General features: G+C 59.5%; 1 protein-coding gene across 1 annotated transcript; it reads right to left on the bottom strand.

Moving 5' to 3' along the window:
* On the bottom strand, positions 1–12,112 carry GPAT4 (glycerol-3-phosphate acyltransferase 4). Its single transcript, XM_024203654.1, has 13 exons — positions 12,010–12,112; positions 8,434–9,306; positions 5,436–5,505; positions 4,868–5,165; positions 4,322–4,396; positions 3,642–3,731; positions 3,442–3,535; positions 2,737–2,852; positions 2,340–2,395; positions 1,928–2,013; positions 1,367–1,495; positions 1,200–1,279; positions 1–372 (listed from the first exon to the last, which is right to left on the bottom strand). The coding sequence occupies exons 2-13, from the start codon at positions 8,596–8,598 to the stop codon at positions 264–266; spliced, it is 1,368 nt and encodes a 455-aa protein (XP_024059422.1). The 5' UTR covers positions 8,599–9,306; positions 12,010–12,112; the 3' UTR covers positions 1–263.
* Between the last annotated feature and the right edge of the window lie 370 nt (positions 12,113–12,482).

Raw genomic sequence — 12,482 nt, 5'->3', positions numbered from 1 at the left:
TGTCAGTGTTCCATTTAATGCTGGCCCTGCAACGGGCTGAGCTGTAACAGTAACAAGAAGGCATCTTTGCCACCAGCCACTCAGGGGCTGCAGGCTCCAGGCAGCGAAGTGTCTCTGGGGCAGAGCCAGAGGATGGAGGAGCGGGCTGAGCAGCTCTGGAGCAGCCTGAGGCCCAGGATACAACCTGGCTCCAGAGGGGCCCAGGGCAGCACTGGAGGCAGAGCGCTCCGGATGGGCCCGGGGACAGCGTGCAGGCAGAGAGCTCAGGAGCGGCTCCGGTCCTCATGGTTGCCAACGATCGTCTTGCTGTAGAGTTTCTGCTGCTCCTCCTTGAACGTGTCCTTCACTTTCTCCCTCTTCAGGCCCCCGTCCCTGGGGAGAGTCGGGCGATCAGACAGGCCGTGGGGGAGGACTGCCCCTGGACTCACAGTACCTTTCCCCAACCCCTATTGGTGCTGGGGCTGCCCAGACCAGCGCTCACACATCTGGGGTGGGAACACTGTCCTCATTTTCCAGTGACTCGCTGAGCCAGGGCCAGAACTCAGGAGTCCCAGGCTTCTGGCCGTGCTCAATCACCAGACCCCCGGGCAGCAGAGGGACCAAGCTGCTCAGCCATTGGCTACTATACAGGAGCCTGGCTGCTGGACTTTCATTCTCAGAAGCCCCAGTGATCGGGAAAGGACACCCGCCTGGCTTGCTCTTCCAGGACAGCACCCAGGGGAGAGGCTGTGCAGAGCAGGGTGTCCCACCGCAAGCTGCCATCCACGAGTAAGGCCCACACGGCATGAGCAAGAGGCAGCTGCAGGCTCCAGAGGGCACTGCCAGGGCGTGCTCAGCACATGCTTCTCTACAGCATGGATCCGAGGCCTACACACCTCCAGGCAGGGCTCTATGCATTGCTCCCAGCACCCCCAACAGCCCTGTCTTACCAGGATCCCCCAGAAAACTCCACCCTGCCCCGGCACGGTTCAGTGGGGCTTCGTGTGCCTCACCCCACCACTCTGCCTATGCGCACACACTGCAGCTAGGAGTCGCTGCCTGCCTCCCAAGCATCGCCCCCCTGAACCAGGCAGCCAGAAGGCTGGCTCTGGCAGCTGGGCCTCCCCCTCCTGTGGGCTGGAGCCTGGGAGCAGAGCAAGCCGGGCACCTCTGAGGCCTTGGACCCAGCACTGGGAGGGGAAGTTCTGGTTCTGACTCACCACAGCAGATCCACAAGGCCTCCCTGCCTGGCAATTGCTGACTTCACCCGGTTGGCAAACTGGACAGCATCCTCTTCAGGCTGCGGGAGAGCAGAGCTGTTTAGTACGAGCAAGGGACCCGACCCTCGGCAGCTCCCCCACAGGCCTGGCACAGCCCCCTCACTCACCTGCCTGGTCATGGGGGGCAGGTACCAGACGCTGCAGACGATGGCCCAGCTGGTCATCATCCTCAGCAGGTAGGTCACCATTCCGTACTTGCTGCTGTTCCAAAAGGCATCTCCGAACTGCGGGTCATACTGCAGAGGGTGAGAGCGCCCATGGGACTGAGACCCACAGCAGGGCTGGCCGAGGCATCGCCCTGGGCAAGGCCTCAGTCTCAGGCTCCCCAGCCTACAAGCATGGCCAGTTCTCGGCTTCCCCACCCCCACAGGACAGGCTCATGAGATGAGTCCCAGAGATTCAGGACCATCTCCCTACTGCCCACAGCTCAAAGCTGAGAACAGCCCCTCACGAAAACCGGGGCTGCACAGCTTTGGGGCCCTGGTGAGGGAAGTTGGGCCTATGCCCCTCCAGTTCCCCGCACTGCCCCTGGAAGGGCCTCGTTCTATAGCACCCCTGCCCCCACCCTCCATAAGCAGCCCTAGCGGGATGGGCTCATCGCAGCCAACCTCCCAGAGCCTGGGCTGGAGGGGCACTGCTGTCTGCCCCAGGCACGGAGCCGCTCGCACCTTGATGGCTACCGGGTAGACTGTGGCTCCAATTTCAAAGCTTCCCTTCTTGAACATCATCACGGACGTGTTGTTGATGCAGGTGCCTGTGAAGAGACGAGTGCAGCTGCCTCAGCCTCCCTCAGTGAGCACATGCCGGAGTCCTGGCTGGGAAGGCGAGGATTGTGCCCCAGGGCTCCTCAAGGGCCAGCCCCATGGGGTCCTCCCACCACGGCAGTCAGTGCCCAGCACTGTCGCGGGCTCACGCAGCTCAGCCCCAACCTGAGGGACACCCTCAGAGCTCTGGCAACACAGAGGATGCAGCCCCCCTTGCCTTGCCCCAGAGGAGAGCGGATGACACTCATGCTGGCATCAGCCATACGGTGTCCTTCACAACCTGCCATGGGTCGGTGTGGTCTGGCCTGCAGCTCACCTTCCGGGAAGATGAGGATGGGCAGTTTGCTCTTGTCCTGGACGTGCTCTGTCAGCCTGCAGGGAAGAGAGAGTCACTGACTTGCACAGCTCCCTGGGGCTGCCCTGCTGGCTCTGCACCCAGCAGCCCTGAACTTACAGTGCGCACCAATTAACCTTCAGTCAGGGTACACTAGTTGGATGCATGTAATGCCCCTGGGACGGGACAGGTCCCAGGCTCCCAGGAACCACCTGGGACAACCAGCACCCTGACAGCAAGCACGTTCCTCCTCCACTGGAGCCCGACAGCCCTGGCTCCCCCTCCCCAGCCACACCTGTGTGGAGTTCAGGAGAACGCACTGTCTCCAGCAGGCCCTCCCTTCCCCTGCCTGGGGGGAAGCTATTGCCTGCTATCCTACCTTTTGGCCACGAGGTGGCGATCTTTGACTTCAGAGCGTTCGAACCAGACATGGGGACACGCCTTCACCACGGCCCTCTGGATCACACCCATGAGCCCCCCGTGGATCTGACCCACCTGAGCCAGAGGAAGACACAGGTTACAGCCTTTGCCTCAGTCTGCAGGAGTCGCCAGGCAGCTCCTAGCCTCACACAGACAGATTTCCATCCCAGCAGAGTGCTGGAGGGACAGCCCTGCCCCTCCCAGGTGGCTGTTAGGGGAAGGTCACACCTGAGGGGGGCTCTGGGAGGAGCCCAGATCCCCATCATACACTTTGTGCTCAGGGCAGCCAGGCTGGGACTGGGACCTGCCCTTTCCACAGCCAGCAAAGCCCATGTGCTGGGGCCTCTGGAAGTCCTGCGTCCCCGCACCAAAGGAGCACTGGCCTCTGTAACCGGGGCGCCCAGAGGCTGCTGAACCACTGCGGGGAATCAACCAGATGTGAGAGGGGCTGAGTACACAGGCAGTGCTGGGCATCCAGGTCCGGGGCCCCAGACAAGCCCATTCAGGTCCACGCGCTTTGCAAACTCACTAAGCCTCAGAACCCCCTCCCCCCCCCCCCGGCAGGAGAGCATCGGCTCCATCGTACAGCAGCACAGTGACCTGCCCAGGCCAAAGCTGAGCTCCGAGCTCAGCCCTCCCTGGGGACGGAGGGAGTGGCCCTTACCATAGCGTAGTAGCCATCGCTGGCCAGGATGATCACGTCAATGGGGGAGGTGTGATTAGCCACGCAGATGCCTCCATTTTGGGGTCTGTTTTCCCTAAATATAACACAAAACCAAGATGGGGTGACAAGAGCAGCGGGAGCCCGGCCTGAGCCAGGGAAGAGCATGGCAAGGCAGGCCGGGAGCCAGTGTTGCCCCTTACTGGTCATGGTAGGTGATGATGGCGGTGAGGGCACGCACGCAGATCCGGTAACACATCAGGTGAACGTGCTTGCTCAGGAACTCCTTCCACCTGCAGGGTCAGAGCAGAGATTGTTACCCCAGACTGCCCCACAAGCCACCCACACTGGAGTGCCCTACCCTGAGCCAGGAGCTGCCGCAAGGGCCACGTGGTGAGCTGGGCTGGGGGAGCTTGGGGACACAGAGTGGGGGAGTGACAAGGCTGACCTGACTGTGTACCCCACGTAAGAGGGACCAACAACTTCCCCTCCCCTCATGGAGCATGCGAAGGGCAGAGGTGTTTGTAACTGTACTAACTCAGCCCAACTGGGACACCGTGCAGGCTGGCTCCCATCCCATCCATCCGTCCAGCCCGACCCCTTTCCAAGCTAGTCACAAGCCGAGACAGAAACCCATGACCTGAGAGTGACACTTTGCTCATCTGAGCTGGGCTTTGTAGAGTTCAGGGCTGTGAGGTTTGCCACAGGAGCGCTGAAGTGGCATAGATCCTGCTGTGTCCGCCCCCCAGGGATGCAGGTGCCAGTCACCTTGGCCCCTCGCCCACAGACATACATCTCAACAGTGGCTGGGATGTCGAGGGGGAGACTCCCCTTCCTGCCCCCCCATCCATACTCCTCCATGTTCAGTGAAGGGCCAACTCACCTTCCATTGGGCAAATATCCCACTACTGTGGTGCCAACCACCAACAAGCTGATGCCTGTGAAGGCCAGGGCAATCCTGCAGGAGGGAGAGGGATGTTACAGGCCAGTGAACAAATAACATGCAGCCTCGTGGGCATGAAGCCCTGCTCCTGTCTGCCAGGCAGCAGTCTCTCAATGGACCCTGCTGCAGGGTGGGTGTCTCTCTGTGTCCTTGTGCTGCCAGGAGGAGCAGGCACCTCTGGCTCCCCTGGGCCAGTTGGGATTGCTGCAGAGAGGATGGGCCCATGGGAATGCGTATGGCCATCTTGGGAACTCCCACCCCAGCTCACGCTACCCAGGCTCCCCGCCACTGCTCTAATCGCCAGACCACACACTTCTCCCAGGGCCAAAGACAGAGACAGGAGCCCCAAGTCCCAGCCCCTGGCTCTAACCATCAGCCCCGGCCCCTCTCTTGTTGTGGGCAAGACGACTGGAAGCAGGCAATGCGCCAGCCAGCGCAGTGGCGGGTTGCCTGGCAGGGAGGCTGTTGCCAGGGGCAGCTCCTCACCTGAGTGGCAGCAGGAAGCAGTACCGGATGACCACACCCAGCCCCCACAGCACAGTGAGGCGCAGGCTGATGTACTGGAAGTTGTAGTTGGTCCGGCTAAGCAAGTTCCAAGACTCCAGCTCCTCAGCTGAGAACCGCTTGGTCACCTCGTCATCCATGATGGTCTCGATGCCCTTGCGGCAGAAGTAGAAGATGTCAGAGAGCTCGAACTCAGGTGTGTCCAGGGCTTTGCTGCTGCCGCTCCGGCGGATCTCTTTGATCTCCTCCTCCAGGGACGTGGGCTCCTTTGCAATGATACCTGCAACACGGGCCAGGTGCTCCAGTGATGGCAGCCTGACAGGCCCGCCCCCTGGCTGCAGGTGGGGCCAGCCCCAGGCCTACCCTCCCTCCCGCCCCCTGCCTGTAGGCGGGGCCAGCTCCGGCCCCTGTCCTAGACATGGGACACCCATGGACCAGATGTGCCCCACTTATCTCCCTTGCCCAGAGATGAAGCAGTCCCATGACAGGGACTTCCCACATGCACACACAGACACGGAGCTGCTGATGGGAGGGGACGGCAGGCTCTCACCATTTACATAGGGCTTGTACAGTGGGTGGTTCTTCTCCTTGGCGCCACGCTCTATCCTCAGCGTCGCCCACTGAAAAGAGACACAAGGTAAGCAGGACTTCCAACCCCACCCCTCCCAAGAACCCTCATCTTCCAGGGCTTCTTCCCCTCCAAGTCCCTGGCTGTACAGACAGAGGATTCCAGGAGCTCGAAGAGCGGTTCTTAGCACAGCACTGACATTAGAATGGGGATTGGGCTGGGAAAATCCACTAGCCCACACTGGCAACCAGCCAGGACAGCTGTCTGCTGCGGGACCTGGCTGCTAATGAGGATGGTGCATGGCCTGGAGCTGGGGGAGACTGTTGTGAAGGCATCTGCATTCAGTTCTGGGCACCGTGTTACCTGAGAGATACTGACAGAGCAGAGGGACTTCAGAGAAGAGCAAAACCTACCCCGGGGCAGGGGGAGACGTTATGGAATACCTCTCCCCAGCCCCAGAGCACGCTCTGCTGCTTTCAGGCAGTCCCATGGCACTCTGCTGCTCCCTCACTGGGTGCCATTGGCTGGACTCCATACGGACCCTGATCACTTGTTCTTGCCCCTTGGCAGAGAGGGCTCCAGCATAAGGTGAGCAGGTGACTAATCCAGCACTATTTTCCGATTCTCATTTCCTCCCTCCTGGAATCAGAGGCTGCATTTCAAGGTTGCTGATGGAACCAGCAGGCCAATAGTGTGCGGGGCTGGGACCCCTCCTTCCTCCCACTTGGCTAACAGCTGCTCCTACTTCTCCGTGCACCATTGCTCACAAACAGCAGCGCTGAGCAGCCCCCAGGCAGCTATCTGGCAACAGCAGCCAGAATCAATGCCCAGATCACCCTTATTCACAGAAATCTCCCCCCTCAGCTGCTCCCCAAGGGCACCAGATAAACACACGGGTTGGATTTCCAGCCGGTCAGCCTGCCCTCCACGGAACCTTCGCGATAGCTAAGCTGGGAAGGTTAGATTTTTCTCTAAATGTCTATTTCACCATACACATGCAAACCACAGAAAAAATAATTCCATCAATAACAATCAAAATTTATAGCTAAGCAAAGGAAAAAAGGCTGCTTGAGAACCTATCGGAGTTTGACTTACAGAGATTTACTTTGTAAACTCTGACGTGTGATATTGACAAATTTGTGTTTGAACCATTATAAAGCTTTGACTTTATGAATCTCAATGTCTAGTGTCATTCTATAACGGTCTGCACCCCCCCCCCCCCAATTTCCCACAACAGTGAAAAATTAAACGGATAAAAATAAAAAATGCTTAAAAATAAACATCGCTATCACTTGTCAAAATGAGAGCAATTAAAACCAGAATTCTATCACACCCGCCTTCTCAATATGGGCCTGGAAAACAAACTCTGAAGGAGAACAAAATGTGCACACCTACTCCAGCCCCATCTCTCCCAGCTGGGGCACTGCAGGGAGCAGGGCAGGAACGCTGGCTGCGGGGACCTCCCAGCCCCAGACTCTCCCAGCAGGAACACTGGCTGTGGGGAGGAAGTACTGGGATAATGGCAGGAATTGGTGTCCTGGAAGCCTTTGGAGAGGTTCCTGTCTGAGGTCAGTCCCTGTTACCAAGGTTTGGGGGAAAGGGCCCTTGCAGAGTTCTGCTCACGCCTGCTGAGCTGGCAGCACTGAGCCAGCCCTATGCCCGGAAAGGCTGGCTGAGAGCATGTCCTAGGGCAGTCTCCAATCCCCAAGAGCTAAATCCTGGCCATGCCCCATGCTTTGCCAGGGGTCAGAGGAAACACTGCCTCTTGGGCTAGGAGTCTCCCCTGAAACCTCCCACACAGCCGGCTAGGTACATCATGGAGCCCCGCCACTGCCAGAGGCGAGAACAGGAGTGGATGGAGCTGGACAGACCAACAGTTTGACTTGGGAGAATGACCTAGCTGTCGTTAGAGCTTGCAGAGCTGAGCATGCTGGCCAGTCCTGAGACCCATCACCCCAGGCAGCACCCTCCTTCCTATTATAGACACCTATGGCTGGGCATGAGCATCGTCACACTGTGCTCCGGTTCCCTGCATGGAACTTCACTACTGAGTGTAGAGGACACAGCATCACTCTCCTGCGGCCTTGGCCTTCTCCAGCCCCACCTCCTGGGAGCTCAGCAGAGTCCTGGGCCTGCATGGACCCTGTCTCGGGGGAGGCCCCAGCTCTAAGGCAGCCCAGGAGATCAGACTGCCAAGGGCAGGCAGGAACAGACTGGAAAATTCCACTTGGCTTCTCTGAGCCAAGAAGCGCAGGTCCAGAGAGGGCTTCTGGAAACAGCACCACCCAGCCCGCTCCACATTGGCCCTGCTGCCAGGCATGTTTCCTTGGGTTGATGGGCAGATGACAGCACAGAACACACCGACCTCAAGGGGCAGAGTGTGTGGGCCAGGGACCCTGCAGGGCAAAGAGCCCAGCTGACACCCAGCTTCCTTCACCCAAACTTGTGGTAAAGAAGAGATGCTGTTTCTGCTGCCCCAGATGACCAGCTGTCCCCATCCCCAGGAACGAGGCGCCTGCTCCTCACCCCACCCCCAGGCCCTGCTCCCCTTGGTCTCCTCCCACCACTGGGCTGTTCTTGAGAGGTGCTGAAATCTGCCCTTGTTTGGGTCTGCCATGTGAGAGACTCAGGCCTTCTCTCTCCAAGGGGCTCTGCTGCAAGCAGCCAGTGACAATAGACTCTGCAGCACTTGTTTACAAGGCCTGTGTCCAGCATGGGGGCCCTTTGGAATGACCTACAAGCACAGATCTATGGAGCTGAGATGCCTGAGCCACTCCAAGGACCCCCCTGGAGATTTCTAGCACCAACACTTGCAGCACCAACAGCCCAGCTCTCTCAGCAACTCATACCATCACCATCCAGGGACAGGGACACCCCCTACTCAAAGGCACGTGCCCCTGGCGGGGATCTCCCCCAGGCACATGGACAGTGGTCAGGGCACCTGAGCTCCTGCACAGTACATCCCGGAAGCATGACTCACCCGGAAAATCTTTAAGAGTGTTTTCATGTAAATCCTGCGGATGCCAAAGGAGACCCCAAAAATGGCTGGCACAATGATGAAAACCAGAAGCAGTGTGAAGAGGACGGTCAGGGAGATTCCCAGCAGGTTAACAACCAGGCTGTCAAAGGGGAGCAGGAGAAACATAATGGAGGGTCCGGGCAAGGCCAACGCCCTGCGACCCTGGGGCCAGGAGAGAAGGGCTGTCCACAGCGATCAGCCAGTCCTCCTGCTACTCAGCAACAGTCCTATGCATGCTCCGAGTCCCCAGCTGGTCACAGACTCCATTCCAAAGTTCACATCCTTTTCTAGCAGCCCGCGGGAGGAGGAATACTGGGGAACCAGGCGAGAGGACAGTCAGGTGAGACTGAGCAGCTTGGGCTCTGGGGCTCAGAGCAGCTGGAACATGGAGGGTGAGTTCTTAGAGGGTCTGCGAGTGGCACTGTAACAAGGCAGCTGTGTGAACAGGGATTCCCCCTGGGGCCCACCAAACAAGTCTTGTTGCAGGGTGACTCCTGCGTGGCCAGGCAGAGGAATTCCCTTTGGCTTGTTGAGAGAATGAAAGGTCTCTTCACAGGGGTGAGGTGGGGTCCATCCCTGATCCCGCATTGGGGGAGCGCTGGAAAATCAGTATTTCTAGGAGCCTGCCGCGTGTGGAGCTACTGTCTTTGCCACCAGGACGCAGGCACTAGTTCGGAGCCTCTCCCACTGCCTGTAACAAGTGTTGTTCCAGAGACCTCTGGCATCCACCCACGCTGGAGTCCTTGCAGAAAGGGACGGTGCCTCTGCCCCTGTGAGGGCCCCCGAGCTGTGAGCTGCCTTCTTGGCAAGAGAGCCCCTCACATGCCACCAGTGCTAGGGGAGGAAAGAAAAACCAGAGTCAGGCAAATCAGGTAGCGAGACGTCAACGCACAGAGGGTCTCCTGAGGCCTAGGAGCAGTGAGCGCTGGATCTGAGAAGGCAGAGATCAGGCTGAGGACACACTGCTCACAGTGCAGGGTTCTGGAGTCAGCAGGGTCTGACTCCTCAGCTCCTGCCTCACACTGGTACAGCGCGAAGAGCTGGGAAGTGGGCTTGCTACCCTCCTGGTCCCTGCATTTTCAGCCCAGGTCTGCAATTCAGATCAGTGCAGGAGCCTTCTGTACCTTGCCCTGGCTCACAGAGGTACTGCATAAGGCTGGCGAGTCTCCAGAGCAGGAGAGGAGCAAATGGAGCGAGGGACTCCCACCCTACTGATACGGATATCACCACTCAGCATCTCTATCCTGAGGGATCCCCGAGCACTTTACTAGCTACACCCAGAAACATTTCTTCCACCACTGAACACAGCCTCTCTGAGATGGGGCTTGGCAGCTGTTTGACACATGGCAGCACTACAATGGAGTTTAGGACAGGAAGTGAAGTAATCCTGCAGCGAGAATTAAAGGAAGCTAAATATGATTATCCAAATTGGAACTTGCCAGGCCACTGTGACTAAAACCAAGGTCAGCGTCTCAGCGTTATCTCTCATCTGAGAGATGGCACCTGCAGGTGCACAGCATCCTTTGCATCATGCTGGGCCACAGCTCAATTCCCACTCCGTGGAGCGCGTCTCTCGCTGGATCACCGGGGTGGGGTGAGGGGGCAGTTCCCATCAACCAACTGCCCTGGCCTGACCCTCTGATACACAGTGACAGGCAATAGGTGGGGGCACGAAGCCCAGCTCTGCAGGACAGCCCTCCCTCCCCCTTTCAGACAACCCTCTAGCCCCCCCTTGGCTCCCCTGATACTTCCCACAGCACACTGGAGGCTCTGGCTGCTGGCTCAGCACCACTGTATCGAGCACTGCTAAGAGCATCCTCAGTGCTGCATGGAATACACGCACCAGTAAACCCTGCTCCCCAAAGAAGCACCTAACTCCCCAGAACGTCAGCCCCCTCATGCACCAAACCCAGGAATCTCACATGGCAAACTAACCAGTCAGCCCAGCCAGCCTACCCACCACCACCCTGACTCACCCGAAGGTGCTTGGGTGGAGAAGAGAAAGAATTATAGGACTTAATTAGCACATTCCTTCCATGTAACACCCTGTCCTGGCCTAATGGCCCAGTTCAAGTCATGCTCTGGCAATGGCCAGCAGCACCAGGCATAATGTGAGGCAGCCCTGTTCAGCTTTGCTCACAAGCTTCAGCCACAGACGTCTCCAGACAGGGTGGTGACACTGTCACTGGGATCTCTAGTTGGTGTCACCCTCACGCTCTCCCTGTGGAACTCAACTGCTGGAATGATTGTCTCAGAGGCCCTCTGCGGGGCCAATCCTGCGGGGATCTCATGCTGAAACCCACAGAGTGCAGGCTCCTGTCCGCCACCACCAGCAGGGTTGGATGAGGAACTTTTACACTATGAACATCCGGTTGTTGGGGTAATGTTGTACAAACTACAATTACTCCTCACAAGCCCCTGGGAACCAGTCAGGGAAGCAGCATTCTGCCCATTTTACTCATAAGCAATAGCAGCACGAAGAAAAGGGACCAGCCCAAGGTCACGCTGCAAGTAAGTGAAAAGCACGCTGGAGGAAATGGATTGAGATAGGACAGGTAACAGCTTCCTCTGAATAACACACAACATAACAGCCAAATGCCATGAAGAGTCCCTGCCCAAGGGCATCAGCCTGGTTTCAAGGGCTCGGCAGCAGTTCCAATGCAGGTGTCTGTTTTGCGGAATGGGATGCGGGACCGGATGGCCTTATCTGGCAGCATGGAGTTGGTGACACCTGGTAATACCGAGCTAGTTGGCCCCATTGATCTGATCCTGCATAGCGTGTGTGTGGCGGGGAGAAATGACCCCGCCGGTCTGATCCAATGCAGCAGACACAGGGCTAGGTGAGCCTACTGGTTCCACCCAGCACAGTAGTGGAGAAAGAGGGGAAACCAGGCTAAATGGGCCCTCTGATGTGAACCACACCAATATTTTTCCGCTCAGAGCTTGGGGTTGTGCAGAACGCTGGGTGTCTGGGGGTGGGATGCCAGGGAAGGGAGGAGGGGCGTGTCGCAGGAACTGTCCCCCTCTGGAGTCAGGGGGCCTGGGGACGGGGAGGGGATGGCACAGAACGGCCCATCGCGGGAAATTGCCCAGGCCAGCGGGTGCGGGACACTGCGACCAGGGAATCCTCCCGCAGCGGGGGCTGCGGCCCATTTCCACCTCTGGGGAACAGAGGACTGGGGGACTCGCCAATTTCTGGGGGGGGGGAGCGCTGCGCGGACGATCCCATCTCAGGGGACGGCGTGGGGGGAGGGAAATGCGCGGACAGTCCCATGGTACCGGGCCAGCAGGAGGGAATAAAGGGGGAGGCGCTGCGCGGACGGTCCCATCTCACAGGACAGCGGGGGGGGGGCGCTGCGCGCACTCAGTGCAGGCCAGGGGCGGGGGGATAACGGTTTGCCATCGCCGCCCGGGTGGGGCTGGCGCTTCCCGGCCGCGCGGGGCTCTCCCCGGGGCTCGGCGGCAGGGAGCTCCCAGGGATCGGGGGGGGGGGGGGGGGCATGTGAAGCCAGGCCGAACCGGGCCAGTGTCACTCACCTGCCGCCGCTGCCGCCGGGCTCCAGCTCCGCCCCCACCACGTACCGTGCGTGTGCACGCCCTAGGTTACGTATTACGTCAGCGCGCAGCTCGCGGGGCCGCGCACGGCGACGAGTCAGCGCTCTGCGTGCAGCCTTGGCGTCAGGGGCTGCGCGGGGCGGGCCGTGGAACTGGGTGCTGCTGTGAGGGAGCGGGGCCGCCTCAGTCTCGTCACATGGCCGCGACGTGGTGACGTATTCAGAGAAGCCGGCGGAACAGCGCCCCTCGGCAGGAGACCCGGCCACGCCCACCCCGGCCTGTCGCGCGGGAGCGGCCCGCTGTAGTGACGCCTCCGGCCCAGCAGAGGGCGCAGGGCGGCCGTGCGGCACCGCCTCCTTCTGGCAAAGGGACACGCCGGGGGTGGCAGGACGCCTGGGTTCCGCACCGGCCACCACCCCCGAGGCTCCCGTCCAGCATCCGGAGGGCCCGTCCCG

The sequence above is a fragment of the Terrapene carolina genome, unplaced genomic scaffold (assembly GCF_002925995.2).
Source record: "Terrapene carolina triunguis isolate 2854851 unplaced genomic scaffold, T_m_triunguis-2.0 Scaffold53, whole genome shotgun sequence".
NCBI classification, from domain to species: domain Eukaryota; kingdom Metazoa; phylum Chordata; order Testudines; family Emydidae; genus Terrapene; species Terrapene triunguis.
Note: the sequence above shows the minus strand (reverse complement) of the source record. Positions and strands in the feature narration are given on the sequence as shown.

Bases quoted from the DNA above. Each gene is read 5' to 3' on its own strand.
- GPAT4 (XM_024203654.1), bottom strand. From the start codon at position 8,598: ATGTTTCTCCTGCTCCCCTTTGACAGCCTGGTTGTTAACCTGCTGGGA. The intron at 5,506-8,433 runs GTGAGTCATGCT...GTCTCTTTTCAG, and splicing joins CACTCTTAAAGATTTTCCGG to TGGGCGACGCTGAGGATAGA. The intron at 1,280-1,366 runs GTGAGTGAGGGG...GCTCTCCCGCAG, and splicing joins TGCCCCCCATGACCAGGCAG to CCTGAAGAGGATGCTGTCCA.